This window comes from Myodes glareolus, chromosome 4 (genome assembly GCF_982192425.1).
Source record: "Myodes glareolus chromosome 4, mMyoGla1.1, whole genome shotgun sequence".
NCBI lineage: Eukaryota > Metazoa > Chordata > Mammalia > Rodentia > Cricetidae > Myodes > Myodes glareolus.
In genome coordinates this window covers 67,600,038-67,622,767 of record NC_142029.1, presented here as the reverse complement: position 1 = coordinate 67,622,767, position 22,730 = coordinate 67,600,038, and the positions used below count along the sequence as shown (strand labels likewise).

At 34.3% G+C, this 22,730-nt stretch overlaps 1 protein-coding gene across 1 annotated transcript; it reads left to right on the top strand.

The window, feature by feature from the left end:
* Positions 1 to 11,722: 11,722 nt before the first annotated feature.
* Positions 11,723 to 12,679, top strand: LOC148122314 (olfactory receptor 8G50-like). Its single transcript, XM_087905929.1, has one exon. The coding sequence runs from the start codon at positions 11,723 to 11,725 to the stop codon at positions 12,677 to 12,679; it is 957 nt and encodes a 318-aa protein (XP_087762055.1).
* Positions 12,680 to 22,730: the final 10,051 nt, after the last annotated feature.

The window sequence follows — 22,730 nt, the reverse complement described above, 5'->3', positions numbered from 1 at the left end:
TCCTATGCACAAAGGATAAAGAAGCAGGGAGGGAAATCAGAGAAACATCACCTTTCACGATAGCCACAAATAGCATAAAATATCTTGGGATAACTCTGACCAAGGAAGTGAAAGACCTATTTGACAAAAACTTTAAGTCTTTGAAGAAAGCAATTGAGAAGGATACCAGAAAATGGAAAGATCTCCCTTGCTCTTGGATTGGGAGGATCAACATAGTAAAAATGGCAATTCTACCAAGTGCAATCTATAGATTCTATGCAATCCCCATCAAAATCCCATCAAACTTCTTCAGAGACCTTGAGAGAATAATAATCAATTTTATATGGAAAAAGAAAAACACAGGATAGCCAAAACAATCTTATATAATAATGAAACATCTGTAGGTATAACCATCCTTGACTTCAAACTCTATTACACAGTTACAGTATTGAAAACAGCTTGGTACTGGCATAAGAACAGAGAAGTTGACCTATGGAATCGAATAGAAAACCCAGATATTAACCCACAAACCTATGAACACTTGATTTTCGACAAGGGAGCTAAAGGTATACAATGGAAGAAGGAAAGCATCTTTAACAAATGGTGCTGGCATAACTAGATGTCAACCTGTAGAAGAATGAAAGTAGATCCATATCTATCACCATGCACAAAAATCAAGTCCAAATGGATTAAAGACCTCAACATTTTCTGATCACTTTGAAGCAGATAGAAGAGAAAGTGGGAAGTAGTCTACAAGACATAGGCACAGGAGACCACTTCCTAGGTAGAACCCCAGTAGCACAGACAATAAGAGAATCAATGAATAAATGGGACCTCCTGAAACTGAGAAGCTTCTGTAAAGCAAAGGACACTGTCAGTAAGACAAAAAGGCTACTTTCTGACTGGGAGAAGATCTTCACCAATCCCTCATCAGACAAAGGCCTGATCTCCAAAATATACAAAGAACTCAAGAAACTAGACACTAAAACTCTAATTAACCCAATTAAAAAATGGGGTACTGATCTGAACAGAGAATTCTCAACAGAAGAACTCCGAATGGCCAAAAGACACTTAAGGTCATGCTCAACATCCTTAGCGATCAGGGAAATGCAAATCAAAACAACTATGAGATACCATTTTACACGGGTCAGGTTAGCTAAAGTCAAAAACACCAATGATAGCCTATGCTGGAGAGGATGTGGAGAGAGGGGAACTCTCATCCATTGTTGGTGTGAATGCAAACTTGTGCAGTCACTGTGGAAATCAGTGTGGCGGTTTCTCAGGAAACTGGGAGTCAACCTCCCTCAAGACCCAGCAATTCCACTCTTGGGAATATACTCAATAGATGCCCTATCATACCACAAAAGCATTTGTTCAACTATGTTCATAGCAGCACTGTTTGTAATATCCAGAGCCTGGAAACAACCTAGGTGCCCCTCAATAGAAGAATGGTTAAAGAAGGTGTGGAACGTATATACACTAGAGTTTTACTCAGCAGTAAAAAACAATGACATCTTGAATTTTGTATGCAAATTGATGGACATAGAAAGCGCTTTACTGAATGAAGTAAGCCAGACCCAAAAAGAAGAATATGGTATGTATTCACTCATAAGTGGATTCTAGCCATAATTAAAGGTCTTTGAGCCTATTATTCGAGATCCTAGAGAAGCTAAATAAGAAGGTGAACCTGAAGAAAATCATGTACTTATCCTCCTGGGGATTGGAAATAGACAAGAGTCCCAGGTAACCTCGGGTGCATGGGGGGGGTGTGTGGGAGGGTTGTTGGAAGGGGAGAGGGTTAGAGATAAGGGTGTAGGGGAGGAATGGGGAAAACTCTGGGGACTGAGATGGGGAGAGGGAGGAAGGATGTATATGGGATCTGGGAAGAATATATCTTAACTAAAGGAGTTATTTTAGTGTTTACAAGAGAATTGATTATAAAGGGGATCCCAGGTCCAAGAGAGATCACCAGATTGTTCTCTGGACAGAAGAGAGGGTGCCTGAACCTGCCTTGGCCTATAACCATTCTGATGAAGATTTTGCTTATCACCATAGATCCTTCATCCAGCGATGGATGGCGATAAAGACGGAGACCCACATTGGAGCACCGGACTGAGCCCCCCATGGTCCAAATGAGAAGCAGAAGGAGGAAGAACATGAAAAAAAAACTCAGGACTGCAAAGGGTGCGATCACCCACTGATACAAGGGTACTGATCTAATGAGAGTTCATCAAGGCCAGTTGGACTGGGACTGAACGAGCACGTGATCCAACCAGATTTTCTGAATTTGGCCGGATTCTCTGAATGTGCCTGGCCTGGAGCCTTTCTGAAAAGCCATTGACAAGACACTGGGACTTGTTTCCTCTGCATATACTAGATTTTTGAGATCCAGTCTGTTTGGATACTCATCTTCCTGAACCTGGATTGAGGGGGGAGGAACTTGAACTTCCCACAGGGCTGGAAGCCCTGACTGCTCTTATGGATGGAGAGGGAGGTGCAGGGGGAGGGGGGGAGTGGGAGGGTATGGGGAGCAGGGGCGGAAATGGAAACTTTCATAATTTAATATACTTTAAAAAAAAGAACTTCTTGGAATTTTCCCAAGTTGTACATGATGTACATATAATTGGAGCCTGTACATTTTATACTCCTGCAAATAAATCAAGGAAGACAGGTTACAAATCAGAAGAATTAAGTGAGGTGGAAGAAAGTCCTTATAACTCTGTCAGGAAGGCAGAATTTTATGCTATTCTTATGGTACTAATGAATTTTAAAGAATTTCTCAATATAGTTACTGATTCACAATATGCAGAAAGAGTTGTCTTGCATATTGAGACTGTTGAATTTATACCAGATGATATGGAATTGACTTCATTATTCATCCAGGAGCAAGACATAATCAAGCATAGGCTTTGTCCAATGTACATAGCACAAATCTGATCACATATGAGTCTGCCAGGTCTTTTAGCCCAAGGTAATGCCAAAATTGATCAATTATTGATTGAATGTGTGTTGCAGGCCTCTGAATTTCATAAAAACATCATGTCAGTAGCAAAGTATTAAAAAAGAGATTTTTTTATTACATTGTAACAGGTAATGGAGATTTTAAAAAGATGTCCTACTTGCTCTTTCTAAAATCAAATACTATTACTTGCAGGGAGTAACCCTAACTAAGGATACTCAAAAGAAAGAAATCTGGCACATGGGTGTATTCCACTTTGTGGAATTGGTAAATTAAAATATGTACACCACACCATAGACACGTATTCAGGTTTTCAATGGGCAACTGCCTTGAGCTCAGAAAGGTTGATTCAATAATTGCACATTTATTGGAAGTTATGGCCATGATGGGTTTACTTGGACAAATAAAGATAAGCAGTAGTCCATCATATGTGTCTAAGAAAATTTAATGGTTTATTGCTTATTATAAAACATATTACAGGTATACAGTCAGAAAGTTATAGAAAGGTCAAGCCATACTATAAAGGATATTCTGAAAAAATAGAAAGTGATGGAAAATACCCCAGAAATAGATTGCATAATGCTTTATTAACCTTGAATTTTTTTAAACATAAATGAGAAAGGAACAGCAACAGAGAGACATTGGATAATGGAAAAAACTTCTGAATTGAATCAACTGGTGTATTTCAAGGTTGTGTTGACGTCACAATAGAAGCCAGGAGATGTGCTATGTTGGGGAAGGTTTTCACTCTTGTTTCCACAGGAGAAGAAAAATTATGCATACCATCAAAATTAATGAAGATTCAATTTGAAAAGAAGAAACCTTTTGAAAAACAGAAGTGACAGCTCATCCACAATGGTGACAATCATATAGCTGGTAAGAAAACCTTGTCAGTGTTGGGGCAGGGTTCTGCTCTTATCTTTATGATGGAGGAGGGTCATCTGTCTATGTGTTACTTTCATTGGTTTATAAAGAGACTGCCTTGACTTTTTTGATAGGCCAGCCCTTAGGTGGGTGGAGTAGACAGAATAAAATGCTGGGAAGAAGGCAATGAGACAGTCGCCATAACTCTCCTCTCCAAGACAGAGGCAGGTTAGGATCTTTCCTGGTAAGCCACCACCTCATGGTGCTGCACAGATTACTAAATATGGGTTAAAACAAGATGTGAGAATTAGCCAATAAGAGGCTACAGATAATGGGCCAGGCAATGTTTAAAAGAATACAGTTTTCTTGTAATTATTTCGGGGGTAACCTAGCCGGGATCTGGATGGGAACACAACCCACCATTCCTTTTACAGATGGCGCCCATGTGGGTAACTGAATCCACAGAAAGCTTGAGAAAGCTTGTAAAAGAATAGAGTAAAGCATGTTTTCTTGGTAGCAGCAATTTCTCAGTTCTGCTCTGCTTGCTAGAGGCAAACGCTCTCATTTAAGAGAGGCTTCCTGACTCAGCTTTAGCTGCAAAACCCTGAAGCTCATTAAGAGGTTCTGCCACAAAACACTTAAACAGTGTTAATGAAAAGCTGAATGCAAGCTTTTTAGTTTTCAGCCATAGCAGGAAAAAAACTGTGCTGTTTTAAAATGCCAGTTTTCTGGGCTGTCCTGCCAGGGCAAACTCTGACTCTTTCAGGCAGGCAGTCCAACTGTGTGTGGTCTGTGAGAAGAATGCTGCAACTTGCTTGCTGGCAAGGACCTTGAAATGCCATAGAGTTGTGTCAATAAAAATGGCTACAACCGGTACCTCAGCCACAAGGCTGGAAAACTAAGGAATGGGCTGGATCTAGTTGTCAATGCCTACCATCTGTAACATGAGGACTGGCTTGTTGGGGTATCTGTCTCGCCTGGTACCCCACAACCAGCAAATCCCAAAGAAAATCACACAGAGTCTACATTAAGTTATAAACTGATTGGCCCATTAGCTTAGTCTTCTTATTAACTAATTTTTACATCTTACGATAACCCATAATTCTTGTCTGTGTTAACCATTCGGCTTAGTACCTTTTCCAGCTGTCAGCTCAAATGTTACTTCTTCGGTGGTCTGGGTAGTAATGGTGGAGGGAGCTTCCTGCTTCCCAGAATACTCCCTTTGCTCCACCTTTACTTCCTGTCTGGTTTTCTCACCTATACTTCCTGCCTGGCCAATCAGCATTTATTTAAAATATGATTGACAGAATACAGACAATTCTCCTGCACCATCTTTACAGGAAAATACACATCATCAAAAGTTCAAGAGACCTTGGATATTTGAATGCTGAGAGAAGGAAAAATAACTATCCACTAAGGAGCATCTAGAAAACAGAATATGTTTTATGAATCCATGAACTGGTTACATGTACATTTACACACACATATAATATATATATATATATATATATATATATATATATATATATATATTCAGCTGGTTTTGGAGTTGGACAATGGCTCTGTATGTCTCAAAATCCAAGCTTGTTATTAAAAGGCACATTCAGAGTTTCAGAATATGGAGCCATCTGGTATGGGACAGAAGAAAAAATTTAGGAAAAATTTTATTTTGTCCAATGTCTATTTTTCTATATCATATTCTTCATTGGATATATGTTTATAAGAATGATGTTTAAGTTTTACATGATGAACAATAGATTTTTCCTACAGATCCTTTTCCTGCAATAATCTTTGAAATTTCCAGGAAGAAGATGAGGACCCACAGCAACAACTCCACCTAGTTAAGATGACATCTTGATGTTAACTGTGATACTATAGGATCATTTTTTTGGGGGGGGGGAGATTTACCAGCTGCTGAAATGGTGTACCTTTTCATGACGTTCTGGCTGGAACTCCAAATATGAACTTGAAAAAAAAACCCCATTGAATGCTTAGAAATTGTTTGCAACTATATTGACAGTGATTTTGGAACTAAACCACCACTTAATTCCTACTATTCTAGAATATATGCCTACCCATATCATTCGGTTCAGGTTTCTGGTTTCTGCATTAACTCTAGATTTTATTCTCACACTCAAATTAATGAATCTAGGTATTCCCAATAAAAGACAGTATGTGGTGTTTTTCTTATTCTGAGTTGCCCCACTGAATATTTTCTAGTTCCATTTATTCACAACCACATTTTAATATTTTTATTTTTTAAGATAAGATGGAATTCTACTGTGTATTTGTACTTCGTTTTCATTATTAATTCATGATTAAAAGGTCATTTCCATTTCCTAGTTTTTGTGAATAGAGGTGTAGACAACAAAGGTGAGCAATAATCCATGGTTTAGAAAATTAAGTCACTTGGGCAAAGGATGGTATTGCATGGGCAAATGGCTATGTATTTACTTACTTCCTTGCTTGCTTATTAGAATTTACCACTCTGACTGCCAAAGAGGATGCCCCAGTTTGTAATTCATCAAGAATGAATGAGGGTTATTGTTTCCCTACATAATTTCCAAATTCATTATCTTTTACATTCTTGATTTTACTCTGACTATGGTAAGAGTGTGTTGAAATCTTAAAGTTTTGCTTTTGGTTGTATTGTTTTATTGTTTGTTTCTTTTTCTAATCTGATACCAGGGCCAAAATGGGATGTTCCTAAGCACATTTAGAACTAGGAGATAAGAACTTAGGTCTTTACACTGAAGGCTAAGAATTGAAATATTCACTGAGTTCATGTCACTGAGATACAATCCTTGACACTAATCTATAATGTTGAATTTTATCATATAATAAATCAGCCAAGCCCACCCCCAGATAAAATCTAGCAGAAATAAATTAAAAGAAAAGAAAAGAAGTTGAAAATATGCACTCTGGAAAAATATAAAATTGGAAAATTGTTTTCTGATTAATGATCATGTCCCATTCATAAAATTATGATTAGTTTTGAATGAAAGGTGGGCTATATCCAAAAAGACCACCAACTATTTAAATGTTCTTGCTTTCCTTTGCTAAATTAAGATTTTGTATTATTTAAAGGAAGCATACCATGTTCCACTCTGAATGTGCTTGCTATGGTTTCATTCAATTAGATGTTAAAAAAGAAAAAGCTTCACACACAAGGCCAGATGTCATTCTGCTCTTCTGATGTTCTTTCTCTTCAGGTGACTCTAGGTGTTTGCCAAGTTGTCAGCTGAAACCAACTCAGAGACTCTATAACAAAGTGAGTGCACTGCTTTTTCATTTTGCTTTTAGAAAAAAAAATATTTAGATCATCAAGAAGCCACAACGTAAATTATGTAATCCCCCAATAATAAAATTATGATATGAAAATGAAATTTAAAAATAGGGGCAGAAAAAGTAATTCATTTGCTTAACTACTTGCTTTGCAAGCATCAGGATTCAAGTTGGATCTCAAAAACCTGGTTTAAAAAGAAGGAATGGTGACTGGGAAATGCAGACACAACACTGGAGGTAGAAACAGACACTGGAGTTAGATTAGGGCAAACTTGTCACCCAGACAAACTACTTTCCTTATTACAGGCCAGTGAGTGACCTTGCATCCAAAAAATGTGGACAGTCTGAGCAACAACACCAGAAGTGGTCCTATGCCCTTCACATACTCATGCATATACATGCACATGCAACTTCTTAACATGTGTACATATACACAGATAAATAAAGAAGTTTTCCTCATACATTGATGATTGCTTATAATTTTAGCTACTTGGGTAAATGAGGAATAAGTCCTGAAATATACAAATTGTTGAGTTGGGTATGATATAATAGCAAAATTTTGTGAAATAGACATTGGTTTATTATTTTAAATTCTCTAACTGTTTTTTTAATTAGATGTAAGTGCCATACTATGTTCTGACTTTTAAGACTAGCTCACTATACTGTGTGCTGGAAACAACAACACTAGTAGCTCATAAGAAATGTAGAATCTCAAATTTTATTGAGATTTCATCTGGCAAAATATTGGTTTTAATTCAGATGGTATCTCTAAATAAATATTTACCACAAATGGAGTTTGTTTTTGATAAAAAAAAAAAGATTAACCTGTTGGGATATGGCATTTGCTTCCCTTTCAAAGGTTTTCTCCCTGAGAGTTGGAAATCCTTGGAGACCGGGCAATCACGTTATTTGGTGTTGGCATAAATACTTCTTAGGTAGATCTTCAGAGTATGGGAGGCAGAACTTCTAAGGTGACACAAAAGGTGAGACTGTTGCCAACTCTAGAGCCGAAGCAGTTCTTAGGGTTGTTAACCTGTCATTACATCGACAGGTTAGCGCTAAGGTCTGAGCTAAGCATAGGGCACTGGTACCGCAGCAGTGATGACTGCCCAATGCTGAACACATCAGTATTAAAGAGTTTGCGAGTGGGAAGTAAAATTTGTGCTGAGACTGTTGGAGGAAAAGAGAGAGTGATTCGTGATCTAGAGGAACCACTGGCAAAATCTGTAGTATACTACTTACTAGATTCATTTATACAGTTGTTAATAGAGTAAAATTTATCATTAAGTAGGAAGGTTCAATCAGTTCTGGTGAATTGGATAATGCTGTAGGATTCCTTCAATTTTAATGAAGATTTAAAAGGAAGTAAATATTTGCCAAAGTTGGGTGTACAGATTGGAATACTCTGTCTTCATCACTGCCTGAATACATTTTATGTTCAGAAATTAAGTTCCTAATTTCTTTATTTCATTTAATATTGACAAACTTAAATATCTTAGATATCACATACTAAATGAAGCTATCTCCATTTACTTCCCTTAGCGCATATATATATATATATATATATATATATATATATATATATATAATGGCGTTTAAATTACAGCACAATGGGATGAGTAGAAGAGGGCCGTGATTTCTAATGGTAACCAGCAAGTTTTCCACAGAGAATGTAAACTAACCTCAGCACATCAGAACATGCTGAACCTTTTCTGATGTTCTAATTGCATGCCTTCTAACTAGAATGTGTATTACATATCTTATTTGAATTATTCTCACAGTTTGATCACTGCTTATGTATAAATGATGTTTCAGATGTTCATTTTCTTATGCATCATACAGGGATGCATGAACTCTCTTGACCTAATAAGGATTTATGTTTTTGGTGTCTTCACGTGGATTAAATCAAATCATTTATCTTGCACATGAAGAAATATTTTCTGCCCTATTATTTATAAATTCCTAATAAGTCTTATAATTTTTATGAAATTTATTTGTCTGTGGATATATTTCCCTGGTTATTTTTATCTTTGAAGTAACTTTGAAAACAAATGGCCACAAGAAGAATGCCATACCCTGGGAAATGTGTTTTATCTGACTCAAGTTTACCTCCAAATGGAAAAACTTTCATTGTGTTAGACTCCATAAAACCCTCTTATGATTCCTATTATGATGACGGTACTCAGAGCAATTAAATTCAATGACAAGATCATACCTTTTCTTCTGCATTACAAAATGTATAATCCCATTAAACTAGCTTTGGTTAGGTAACTAATTTGAAACAAGCAAGCTTAAGTATAACATATTTTACATTTTCATTTCCTCCTGATGATCATTGGGGACTATAAGGTGCTTTGCAAGTAAAAGAAATTTTTAGAGAACCATTTTGAATTTAAGACATCTAAATAATTATTTAATAAAACATTTAATAAAATGTGATTCATAATCATCAAGTTTAGCATGGAGAAAAAACTTCTATAATTTATTAAATTTAAGAGTTGTATATATAATTTTGAATATATTTAATGCTTCTACAAACTAAGAGTCTATCTATAGCATAACATAACTTCCAAATACAAAGATGAGAGATGAGGTAATGACACTGGCTTAATTAATGTAATGGATTAATTTCTAAGCTGAGTCTAGAACATGGAAATTAATATTTAATAAATCCTGAAATAGAATAGCAACAATCTCTACAGCTATGGATGTTACCTTGAGAAAAGTTAAAAATAAAATTGGAGCTGTTCTGTGGAGACTCACCTTTCTCTTGGGACCAAGTCTAACACTATTAAAAAAAGTGCAACAAGGTTTATTCTCTTCATACACATGTTTAAATTTTTGCATTGGTAAATTTTATTATTATTGTAATTATTTTATACAACTTTCAAGAATAACAACATTGGAAAATAAATTAATTCATATTTCATATTCATAAGAGTTTTACACCTCATTGAAAAGCTACCACATACATTCCTCTCTGAGAAAACAGGGCAATTAGTGGACAGACAAGTTGACTCAGAGGGTAAATGCAATTGCAAGCAATCCTGATAACCTGCATTCAGTCCTCAGAATCTACATGTTTGAAGTATGGAAGAAACTTTCCAAAGTTATTCTGTTGCCTTCACTTGTGTGCCATGTCATACAACAATGCACATGCATATCATTTAAACAGACACAATTAATAATGATAATAAATATAAAATTTATAAAATGAAGTTAAAATACTTGCTAATAGTGTATGTGAATGTTACATACAGAGAGATTCAAGAAGAAAGTTTTATACTGAAAGTTCCATACCTCCAGAGTTTTCAGATTCTCTTATTGTTACATTTTAACACGCATTTTTAACATTATTCTATAATTATTTTACTTATCAATTCTAAAGTGATCCAAAGTAAACTAAGGTTGCTTAAGTATTACAATGGTGTCTTAAAAACTATGAATTTATATGTGAAATTCTTTAATTAGATTATGAAAACTATCTGCATAACTCTGTGAGCCTTTGTGTTTTTATTTTCTCTTTTTACCATGTTGAGTATTAAAACATTTCTATGGTGAGTTCTTCTCTTATCAGAATTTCCAGCCCTCTTTATCAGTAAGACAGACATATTGTTTCTTCCACACAGTGACTGTCTTTTAAGTTCTTATGTGCTCTTGTTGCAAGGTTCCTCTTCTAGTTTGGTGTCTTTTTATAAAAGATATTTGTGGGGGGCTAACTTTATGTAGATTTGAGTATGGGAACAAGGGTTTGACTGAATGAATGGTTTAACCTCTCAGCCCCACAGTGTGGGAACACATCGTTCAATTGCCAGTATAGACAGAAGTTATGTTCAATGAATGAATTATGTATGGTTGGGATATCTGGGGAAGAATCCCACTATGGAAAAAGAGGGACACGGTGACTTCACAATGTTTCACAGAAATAACAGTGATTATTCAAAAGGGAGGTCCCCAAAGACTTGCAAGCTTGATGATAGCTTAGAGATTTCAACAGCTGCACTCTCATTGTATGTTTGTGGCCCACAGCAATATAAGATATGAAAAGACAAATCACTGCTTTAAGTAAATCACACACAGTCATACACATATACACATAAAAACATTACAAATGAGCAAAACATTTCATCATTTTATATAGTTGCAGGTGTGTTGGTATTTCACAGATATTTAGGAACAATAAGAAAATTACTGTGAATAATATATTCAATGTTAAAATTTATCTGCCGTTAATTTGAGTTTGGCTATTGATGTCTTTTCATAAGGTTTTTAATTTACTACATATGAAACATTTTCTACCAAAAAAGATGTGTTATTACTAGACATGACAAAAACTTGACACACTTAGTAAGGGGGTCAATGGTTTGCATTTGGTAATAATTGGGTACCAGCACACAGAGCTTTTATGACAAAGTCACAAGTATGCAATCACCTGATTGATTATTCCTTTGTGTACCTCTTTTTCTAGGTCTACAAAATCTCTGACTACTTAGGTAGAAAGTAGGATGACAGCTGATTGACGATATCTAAAAAAAAATGAATTCTGTTTTAAAATTTACTGAGTGATAGGAGAATGGACACTCAAATTTTACTTCTATATAAAATTTTCTTCTTATGTCAAGTTTCCAGAAGAGAATGGAAGAAGTAAATCAAACCGTAGTGACTGAATTCATCCTTGATGGGTTAACAAAGAATCCAGAACTCCAATTGCCTCTATTCCTCATCTTTCTGGGTGTCTATTTGGTTACAGTTGTGGGAAACTTGGGAATGATCATCTTGATTATGTTTAGTTCTCAGCTTCACACACCCATGTATTATTTACTCAGCAGTCTGTCCTTTATTGACTGCTCTCAGTCGACTGCCATTACTCCCAAAATGCTGGTGAACTTTGTGACAGAGAAGAATGTCATCTCCTACCGAGAATGCATAGCTCAGTTCTACTTCTTCTGCGCTTTTGCTGTTGCAGAATGTTACATGTTGGCTGCAATGGCATATGACCGCTATGTGGCTATCTCTAATCCTTTACTTTACATTGTAACCATGTCCTATCAAGTCTGTTTATGGATGGTAGCTGGGGTATATGGTATGGGATTTCTTAGTTCCACAGCTTATACTGTCTCCATTATGAGATTGCATTTCTGTAAGGATAATATAATAAGGGATTATTTCTGTGATTATTTCCCATTACTAGAACTTTCCTGCTCTAGTACTTTTATCAATGAAGTACTATTATGGTCCCTTGGTTCAATTACCATTTTTCTACCAACTGTGACCATTATTAGTTCTTACATCTTCATCATTGTCAGCATTCTCAACATTCATTTCACTGGGGGAAGACTCAAGGCCTTTAGCACCTGCAGCTCCCACATCTTGGCTGTTGCTATTTTCTATGGTTCTTTAACTTTCATGTATCTTCAGCCACCATCAGTCAGCTCCCTGAGACAAAGTAAATTGTCGTCTGTGTTTTATACCATTGTTGTGCCTATGTTGAATCCCATGATCTACAGCCTGAGAAATAAAGATGTCAACGTTGCCCTAAAAAAATTAATACAAAAGGTAAATTTCCACATGACAAAGAATGACTTTCATTAGTAATACAATATAACTTCTGCAATTCACTGGAAGATATAGACTACATACAGGAATTAGTAACATTAGAAATGAGGCGATTGTTAGCACATGGTGTTTGGTAGAAATGTACAAAAGGTAAAAGTGAATTCTTACCTCATACCCATGGCAAAGTGCTACTCATTTGTACAATAGAGTTTACTCAAGATACCATCTCACATCACCTGCTAACAATTACCTAAGTGTTTTTTTTGGTTTGTTATGTTATCATATATGAGCCAAGCTTTGCTTAAGCAAGCCTAACATAACTTTAAAAAGATGGATGTACATAAATTTCTGCAATAGTCCTTTGTTGCCTCAATGATTTGTAGAAGGCCTTTTTGTTCAATTTGCAAATGACTCAAAAATACTATAAATAATTTCATAAATATAGCAATAGAAATAAAATGAGCTATGCAATAGGAATATTGTGTAATTCTGATTTTTGAAAATATAGAGCACTATATTAGTTATTGTGTTAGTTGAGGGCAGATTTTACCATCATCCCACACACAAGATATCTTATTAAGCGACATTACTGTGAATATTGCTACACTTTTGTGCTTATATAAGACCATAATAATGCAAAAATAGCCATTAGAATTAAAATTTTATTGCCTCCTCATCTCAGTTTAATTATATTTGTAAATTTTATCACATATTTAGAGTCAGGTCTAGTTAATGGCAGATTTATGTGACTAGTTCTTAAAAATAGAATGGATGTAATTTACTTTGTATTTAAACAGTAGGTAGAGATAGAAAGTAAGAGGAGAAAGAAAGAGGAGGAGAGAGAAAGAGAAAGAGAGAGAGAGAGAGAGAGAGAGAGAGAGAGAGAGAGAGAGAGAAGAGAGAGTACTAGGTTGAAAGAATGAGACTTGGTGGGGAAAGATGCCAGGAAATACATTTGAAGCTCCATTGCACACTTCTCTACTTATCTAAGGACTCACAAAGGCATAAATATTTTGAGCTTTTATAGTTTTACAGTTTTATTCTTTCTTAAAGCAGTTTATTAGTCCACTCATACCTGAAGATATTTATATTTGTCAAGTTTTCTTTGGATTAAGAGTTCAATAACAAATAAATTTTAAGAGACAAATATATAATTTTGAGAATATTTTAATGGTTTTAAGCTACAGTCTGTCTATAATATAAAATAATTTCTAAAAATATAATAATAAGAAACAATGAAACTGGCTTGATTAATGTATCTGAGTATAAAATGTGGAAAGCTCATATGATATTAAAAGTCAGAAAGTCTAGAAGTAGAATAGGAACAAATTGTTTGCAGCTATGGAATTGACCTTAAGAAGAATTAGAAATTAAATTGGAACTATTCTGAGGAGATTCAGTTTTCTCTTGGGGATAAGGCTAAGAGTATAAACAGAAAATTCAGTAAGGTTTGCTTTTCGTTAAGTAAATTTTTGCATTCGTAATTTTTTATTATGCTGTAATCATCTTGGGTAACTTAATGAATAATAGCTTGGAAAATAAATTAATTCATATTTCAAATTCATATGTGTTATACATCTGATTGAAAACAACACATACATTGCTCTTTTAGGTATTACAGCACTTATGGGCAGACGAGATGACTCAGAGGGTATAGGAAATTGCACCATAATCCTCATGATCTTCCATTCTCAGAATCTACAATGTGGAAGGAGAAAACAGGTTCTCCAATGTTGGGAGCAAGGACCTGTTTTTTGGTTATTGTCAAGCCATTTTAGTCACAAATTAAGTAAGATATTCACCTCTGTAGGGCATGTTGCAAGCCCAGGAAATAACCCTTATTTCCCCCTGTGAGTTATGTATGCCGGCAGGACCCAGGTTTCAGAAGCTATTAGTATCCTCGTGTTAATTAACTTTTACAGACTCTCAGCATTTTCTTATATCTTCATGTCAGTTAGGGATGTCTCCAGATCTGACATTCCAGCAAACTACCCTCTTCCCTGCCTTTTGCTATATAATGCTCCTGAGAAAAAATAAAGCTGGCAGCTTGACCAGAATACAGACTTGCTGTTCTTTTCTTGAGCCTGTTGCCCCTTCATTTCTACCATCCAGGGTTCGAGTTTTCAATTTTTGTCCTACTGGTTGAGATACTCCAAAGTTAATCTCAGGCTTTTACATGTGAGCCATAGCATAGACCTGTGGGAATACATATTTAAGCAAACACAATAATAATAGTAATTAATACAGTATTTTAAAAAGAAATTAAAGCAATTGCCAATAGTGTGTGTCCATGTTCAACATTCAGTTTTCAGATTCCATTAATTCTAAACTTTTAAGATGCTTTTTTAAAAACATTATTCTATAATAATTTTTTTTAGTTTTATAATGCAAAAAAAATAGATACAGGTAGCTTTTAGTACTTATTTGTGTCTTAAAAGCTATTATTTTATATGTTAAATCCATTCTTTGGATTATAACAAACCTATCCATAAGACTGTGATGTGTGATTATTTACTATATTAAGTATTAAGAATATTACTAGGGTGAGTTATTCACTTATTAAATTTTTTTCACATTCCCTGAGGATTATTTGTATTTTATTAGATTGACTTTTATGTCTTTTGTATTATTTTGTTTTTATATTAAAAATTCAACTGAAATATGTTTTAATATAAGGACACAAACTGACAGAGAAAAACTACTAAATATAAGGATAGTACTTGCACTTATATGAGATAAAACAGGATTCAAACACCATAGGAACTAATTGAAAATACATCATAGCTTAGTGAAAATGGTATTACTCAAGTTTCAAAATTAAAGAAAATGATAATCAGAATTTTTAGTGCAATTACTTGTATGCATTGCTCAATAGGTATTAGAACATCATCAAAAATTCCTTGTTCATATTCAATATCTAAACAATAAAATTAATTAATACACCTGAAATTTATATAGGCAAATGCTCCAAAATAAACCAAATTCTCTATATTGGCTCACTCCTCTGCTTTTCAGTTTTTTTCATTCCCCAAAATCCTCTTAGATAATAAACTTTTTACATATTCTTAACTTTCAGGGAATCCATTGCTTTAATATTGTGACAGTACCTCTTACATACTTTTAGTAAATTCATTTTTTAACAATGAGGCAGACTCCTACCACTTGGTTACATTTCAAAATTGAGAGTCAGTGGGGAAAAAGGGAAATTTAAATTGTGAAGGATATGATTTTATTAAAGGTTATTAACTCTACTTTTTCTAATCATAATCTTATTATGTCTGTACAGTTTATAATATCGTTATCTGCCAACATTGGGAAAGTGAACTATGACTTTCGGAATCAGCTTTATTAGCAATAAGGACTAGTGATTTAAAGGGAAATTTCTGGTTGACCCTCCTCACACTCTCAAAACCATTTGAATATGAGTTCTTATCCCTTAAAATCTTAGACATCCCCGGTCTCTTCTGTATCTTATTGTAGAAAGATTTTCAGCAGCTTTCTGTCTAGATCCACTTCCATTACATGTCCTATATGTGCATGGCCACAACTTCCCTCTGGGTCCCATCTTATCCTCAGTAGAATATTAAGAAAAAATTTTTTTATATTCATTCATTTTATTTCATGCTGTAATGCTTTTTGTTTTGAAGCTGTTGACAAGCTTGTTGAATATTTTATTCCTATTTCAAGGCATTATGCAAGTGTTACACATGAAGTTCAGTGTAAAAAGAAATGTTGCATAATTTTATTAATAAATTTATAAGAAAAATATAACTAAATGTAAATATAGGAAACACATTGGTGTCCTAATTCTTATAATAAAATACAGTGATAGAATAAAATTTAAAGGAAGATTGCAAATTTAAATGTGGTCCTATTTAGTGTACTTTTCTGGGGAATTCCTGTCATGCCATTCTAGTGTCAACAAAGTATTTTGCCTTTTCCTTTTTTAAAACTGTTTATCTTTTTTGAGATTAAAATGTGATTGCACCATTCCTTCTTTCCTCTCCACCCTCCAAAGCCTCCATATACTTCTCATTCCTTTTTTTCAAATAATTTTTCATTATTCATACCAGCATGTATGTATATGTTCTTTCTAATATTTTCCAAAAATGTCTTTATTGGAAGTCCTACGCTCACAACTTTGAACCAGCCTCATAATATCTCTGCTCCACCAGGAACCTTACAAATACCATACATATCTATTTGTAATGTTTGCCTTGCATTTTGAAGGCCAGAAAATCTACATTTATTCTTCTCCTATGATGCACTACATAAAATTGTGTGTTTAAGAATTTTAAGCCTGCTTTGATATCAGTTCATATGGATAACATAAGAAAATTTCAGTCATTACTATCATCTACTATTTCTAACAATGTCATACTTATTTATTTTATTTGAGATTGTAATTTAATTACAACATCTTTCATTTAGCTTTCCATCCTCAAACAATGGGCCACACCATTTCCTATTCACTTTCAAATTATGACTTATTTTACTAACAGTGTGGAATGCATAGGTGTATTTATTCATACATATATATTCCTAAATACCATAGCAATTTTTATATGTTATAATTCTAATTATTGATAGATTTCGCTGTTTAAGAATTATATTTCTATTGAAATAGGGTGAAGAATACAACAAGGGAGTCTCAGTACTTAATTAACATAATAACTTAAGACTATAATTTTAGGTATGTATTTTGATATTCTCTGAGATCAGGGGAGATATAGTCGTTAATATTCACCAATAATGTTTCACTGTCCCATGCAATTAATTATGTATTAAAATCATAAAAACACATAGAGAATCAGGATACTGTGTGTTATTATGTCCTCTTTAAATTCTTTGATGCTGAGGAAGGCGCAACAGCTTTCAAAACATATTTGTTTATAAATGCTGCTGAATTAATCCAAGACAGGTATTTTGAAAAAAACCTTAACTTCAAAATTGAAGTCAAAAGGTATGTTACTTTGCAGAAGAGGTTTTATTTTGTTTCCACAGGAAATAAGAGGCGGTGGATTCATTCTGAGTTAAGAAAAATCAGGTTTGATTAAGGAAGACACCCTGAAAATTCTCTGATAGCAGTGGATGGTCTAGAATATCCAATATTTTAGAACATCTCTGTTGCAGTTTCCTCTCTACTCTACATGCAGAACAGCATCAAGAATTCTGACTGACATGCTCCACTCTCTCAAAATACTCACATTAGGACTTGATAATAATTCCAAATTTTCTTTGTGTCCTCATAAGATTTTCAATGACCCCAATCAACAGAAATATTCTAGAATACTACATGAACCTTCCCATAAATTGAATTATGGATGTTTGTTTTTGTTTAGAGTCTTGTTTACATGTGTTATAGATAATGGTCAGAGAAAAAAACTAAACAAAAAAATAGATTCAGAGTCCTTGTTTTGAAAAGAAAAAAGGGGGAAGTGCTATAGGATAATGCCCTTGTACACCATAAAGCTTTGTCACTCATATTGGCTTAATAAAATGCTGATTGCCCAGTAGCAAGGCAGGAAGAATTGGCAGAGAGACTTGACTGAGAGAATTATGAATAGAGACAGTTAGTCACCAGCCAGATGCAGAGGAGGTAAGATGAAAATACCTCACTGATAAAAGATATCAAGTCATTTGACGAAACATAGATTTAAAAATTGTGGGTAAATTTAAGCTGTAAGAGCTAGCAAGTAATTAGCCTGAGCTAATAGGTCAAAAGGTTGTAATTAATATAAGTAAGCCTCTGTGTGTTTGGCTGGACTAAATAATAGCAGGAATAGCTGGGGTAGAAATTTCCATCTAAAATTCTAGCAGTTATAACTATCCTTAGCTCTTATATCTTCATCATTATCGATATCCTGCACAATTAATCCACTGGGAGAAGATTCAAGGCATTCAGCACGTGTAGATCCCACATTTGGCTGTTGCTGTATTCTTTGGTTCTACAGCTTTCATGTACTTTTATCCATCATTAGTCAGATTACTGTATCAAAGTAAATTGTTCTCTGAGCTTTTATACCATTGTTGTGTCTATGTTGATTCCTATACAGCCTGAGATAAAAGATGTCGAACTTGCCCTTAAAAAGCTAATGTAAAAGATAAACTTCCACTCAACAAAGAATAGTTTTCATTAGCAAGAGGAAATAACTACTGCAATTTGTAGGAAGATATAATCTACAAATAGGAATTAATAACTCTAGGTATAAATTACTGTTAATACAAGATTTTTTGGGAAAAAAATTACCAAATTTAAAAGTAGATTCTCACCTTCATACCCATGAACAATTGCTACTGTCTTGTATAAACAGAGTTAATTCACAGATAGTATCCTATATCCCTTGCAGAAAATTCCCAAAGTCCTTTTTGTGGTTGGTTATATTTGCATATATGAACTCAGCTCTGTTTTAGTAAGCCTCACTTATATCTTCTATCGAGTTGTGAATAAGTGAATGTCTTCAATATTCCATGATTTTTTCAATGTTTTGTGGATGGTTTTCTTGATCAATTTGCAAATTACTCATGAAATATTTTTCCTGTTTTTGTAACTTAAACAATTAGAATTAAGTAAGTTATATGCCGGCATCAATAGAATGTTTCATCCAAACATAAAAGAATAAACTTTTCTCAGCACCTCATGAAACCTTCTCAAAAATTGACCATATCCTAGGTAACAAAACAAGCCTCAAGCTTCAACAGTTACAAAAAAAAATGAAAATAACCCATGTATTTTATCAGATCATCATGGCTTAAAATTTGAATTTAATAGCAATACTAATTCCAGAAAGCCCATAAGCACATGGAAATTAAACAATGCTTAACTAAATCATCATTGTGTCAAGGAAGAAATAAAGAAAGAAATTAAAGACTTTCTAAAATTCAGTGAATTTTAGAGCATACAACATACCCAAATTTATGGAACACAATGAAAGTAGTGTTAATAGGAATGTTCATAGCACAAAATGATACATAAAAAGCTGGAAAAATCTCACATTCATGAATTAAGAGAACATTTAAAACTCTAGAACAGAAAGAAACACACTCACCCAGAAGAATTAGATGGCAGGAAATAGTCAAATTGAGAACTGAAATCAACGAAACAGAAACAAAGGAAAAAATGCAAAGAATCTAGGAGACAAAGAGTTGGTTCTTAGAGAAAATCAACAAAATAGACAGTCTTTTATCTAATTAACTAAACGGCAGAGAGAGAATATTTAAATTAACAAAATGAAAGGGGAGTTATAGTAACAGACACAGAAGAAATCCAAAGAATCTTAGGTCATATTTTGAAAACTTGTACTCAAAAAATTTAGAAAATGTAAAGGAAATGGACAAATTTCTGGATAAATATCATTTGCCAAAATTAAATCAAGACCAGATAAATTAAATAGATCTGTTGTCGACGTCTAGTGCGTCGGGTGTCTCTGGCTATGGGTGTCGAATAAACCAGGACCCAGGGGGTGCAGAGCAGAAAACAGCATTTGCAACTGCATGCTGTGTGTTTATTAAGTAATCCTTTTATACACTTTGGAAACAACTGTTTCAGTCAACAGTTTTATCTAAAAGAGGAACTATAGATCATGAGTTAATCAAGGACTTATTTAGATTATGCACCCAAAGCTGCTTAACATAGCAAGGGTGGTCTGGGGGCTTACAAGACATCCTAGCCTATTTTAAACAAGGGCCTCCAGAGACATTATCTCACTGCCCCAATCTATTCTAAGACTTCCTTCAGTGAGCAGAACAACTGCTTCAAGCTGAGACTGTGGCCTCAGGGCAGCCACTCCTGCAAACCACAGGGTATGTGACACTTGCACTTAGAAGTAAAGGCCAGAGGACTTGTCACTCTGAAATGTTCCATAGCATTCCATGGAACTTCTCTTAAATTCCAAGGCAATACTCAACACCTCCCCTGGTGCGGGTGGCACGATCCCTTCATTTTATATCACAGTCTCCAAATCTCCACAATCTATAACTGTTTAAGAAATAGAAATAGTCCCCAAACCTAAAGAAGCCCAGGAACAAAAATATTTCAGCTCAGAATTCTAAAGGGTTTTCAAAGAAGAATTAAAATCAATATATCTCAACTAGTTTAACACAATAGAAATAGAAGGAACATTATCAAACTCTTTTTATGAGGCTACAATTACCATGATACCCAAAATAACATAAAGACATTACTAAGAAAGAGAATTAAAGCCCAGTCTCACTCATCAATGTTAATTCAAAAATACTCACTGGAAATCAAATACAATAACACATCAGAAAAATCATCCACCATGACCAAGTCGGCTTCAACCTAGAGATGAAGGAATGATTTAAAATACAAATATCTGTAAAAGTAATGAACCATGTAAACAAATTGAAAAATAAAAGCCACATGATCATATCATTAGATACTGAAAAAGGTTTCCATAAAATAAAATATCCTTCCATGATAAAGGTCTTGGGGAGAGCAGGGATACAAAGAACATACCTGAACAAAAAAAAAATGCAATATTCATCAAACCAAAACCGACACCAAACTAAATGGAAAAACATGACAGCAATACCACTAAAATCAAAAACAAGACATAGTTGTCCACTCTCTCCATATCTATTCAATATAGATCTTGAGGACACAGCTAGAATAATAAGACAACAAAAGGAGATCAAGTAGATACAAATCAGAAAAGAAGTGAAACATTCACTATTTGCTGAAGATATGATAGTTTACATAAGCGACCCCAAAATTCCATCAAGGAACTTCTAAAACTCATAACCACTTTCAGATATGCAGCAGGATACAAGATTAATTTAAAAAAATCATTTACTCTCCTTTACACAGTTGATAAATGGGCTGAGAAAGAAATCAGAGAAACATCGCCCTTTACAATAGTCACAAATAACATAAAATATCTAGAAGTAACTCCAACTAAACAAGTGGAAGACCTGTATAATAAGAACTATAAATCTTTGAAGAAAGAAATTGAAGAAGACACTAGAAAATGAAAGCTCTTTCATGCTCTTGGGTAGGTAGAATGAACTTAGTAAAAATATCAATCTTACCAAAAGCAATCTACAGATTTATGCATTGCCCATCTCAATTCCAGCAAAATTCTTCAGAGACCATGAAAGAATGGTACTCAACTTCATATGGAAATGCGTAGAAGCCAGGGTAGCTCAAACAATGTACAATAAAAGAACTTCTGGAGGAATTACAATCCTTGACTTTAAATACTTCTATAGAACTGCAGTACTGAAAACAGCCTGATATTAGCATAAACCCAGACAAGAGAACCTATGGATTCAAATCAAAGACCCAGATATTAATGTACACACCTATGATCACATGAATTTTGACAAAGAAGCATAAATATAAAATATAAAAAAGATAGCATATTTAACAAATGGTGCTGGTTTAACTGAATATCTACAAGTAGAAGAATGAAAATTGATCCATATCTATCACTATGCATAAAACACAAGTGAAATGGATCAAAGACTTCAACATAAAGGCAATGACACTGAACCTCACAAAAGAGAAATTAGGAAGTACACTTGGATGCATTGGCACAGAAGTACACTTCCTAAATATAATCTTAGTAGCACAGACACTGAGAGAAACAATTAAGTGGAACCACTAAAAACTGAAAATATTTTGTAAAGCAAAGGACATGGTAAACAAGACAAAAGGGCAGTCTATAGAATGGGAAAAATCTTCACCAACCCCATATCATACAGAGGAATGATCTACAAAATATACAAAGAACACAAAAATAAATTGATCATAAAAAGATCAAATAATCCAATAAGAAAAATGGAGTACAAACATAAATAAAGAACTGAATAAAGATTCAGGAGAGGAATCTAAAATGGATGTAAGACACCTAAGAAAATACTCAACATCCTTAATCATCAGAGAAATGCAAATCAAAACAACTATGAGATTCCATCTTATACATGTAAGGATGGCAAAGATCAAAAACACTGATGAAAATGTATGCTGGAAAGGATATGGAGAGAAAGGAATATTCTTGCATTTCTGTAGGGAGTCAAAACTGGTTCAGTTTCTTTGGCTAACAATATGGCAATTTCTCAGAAA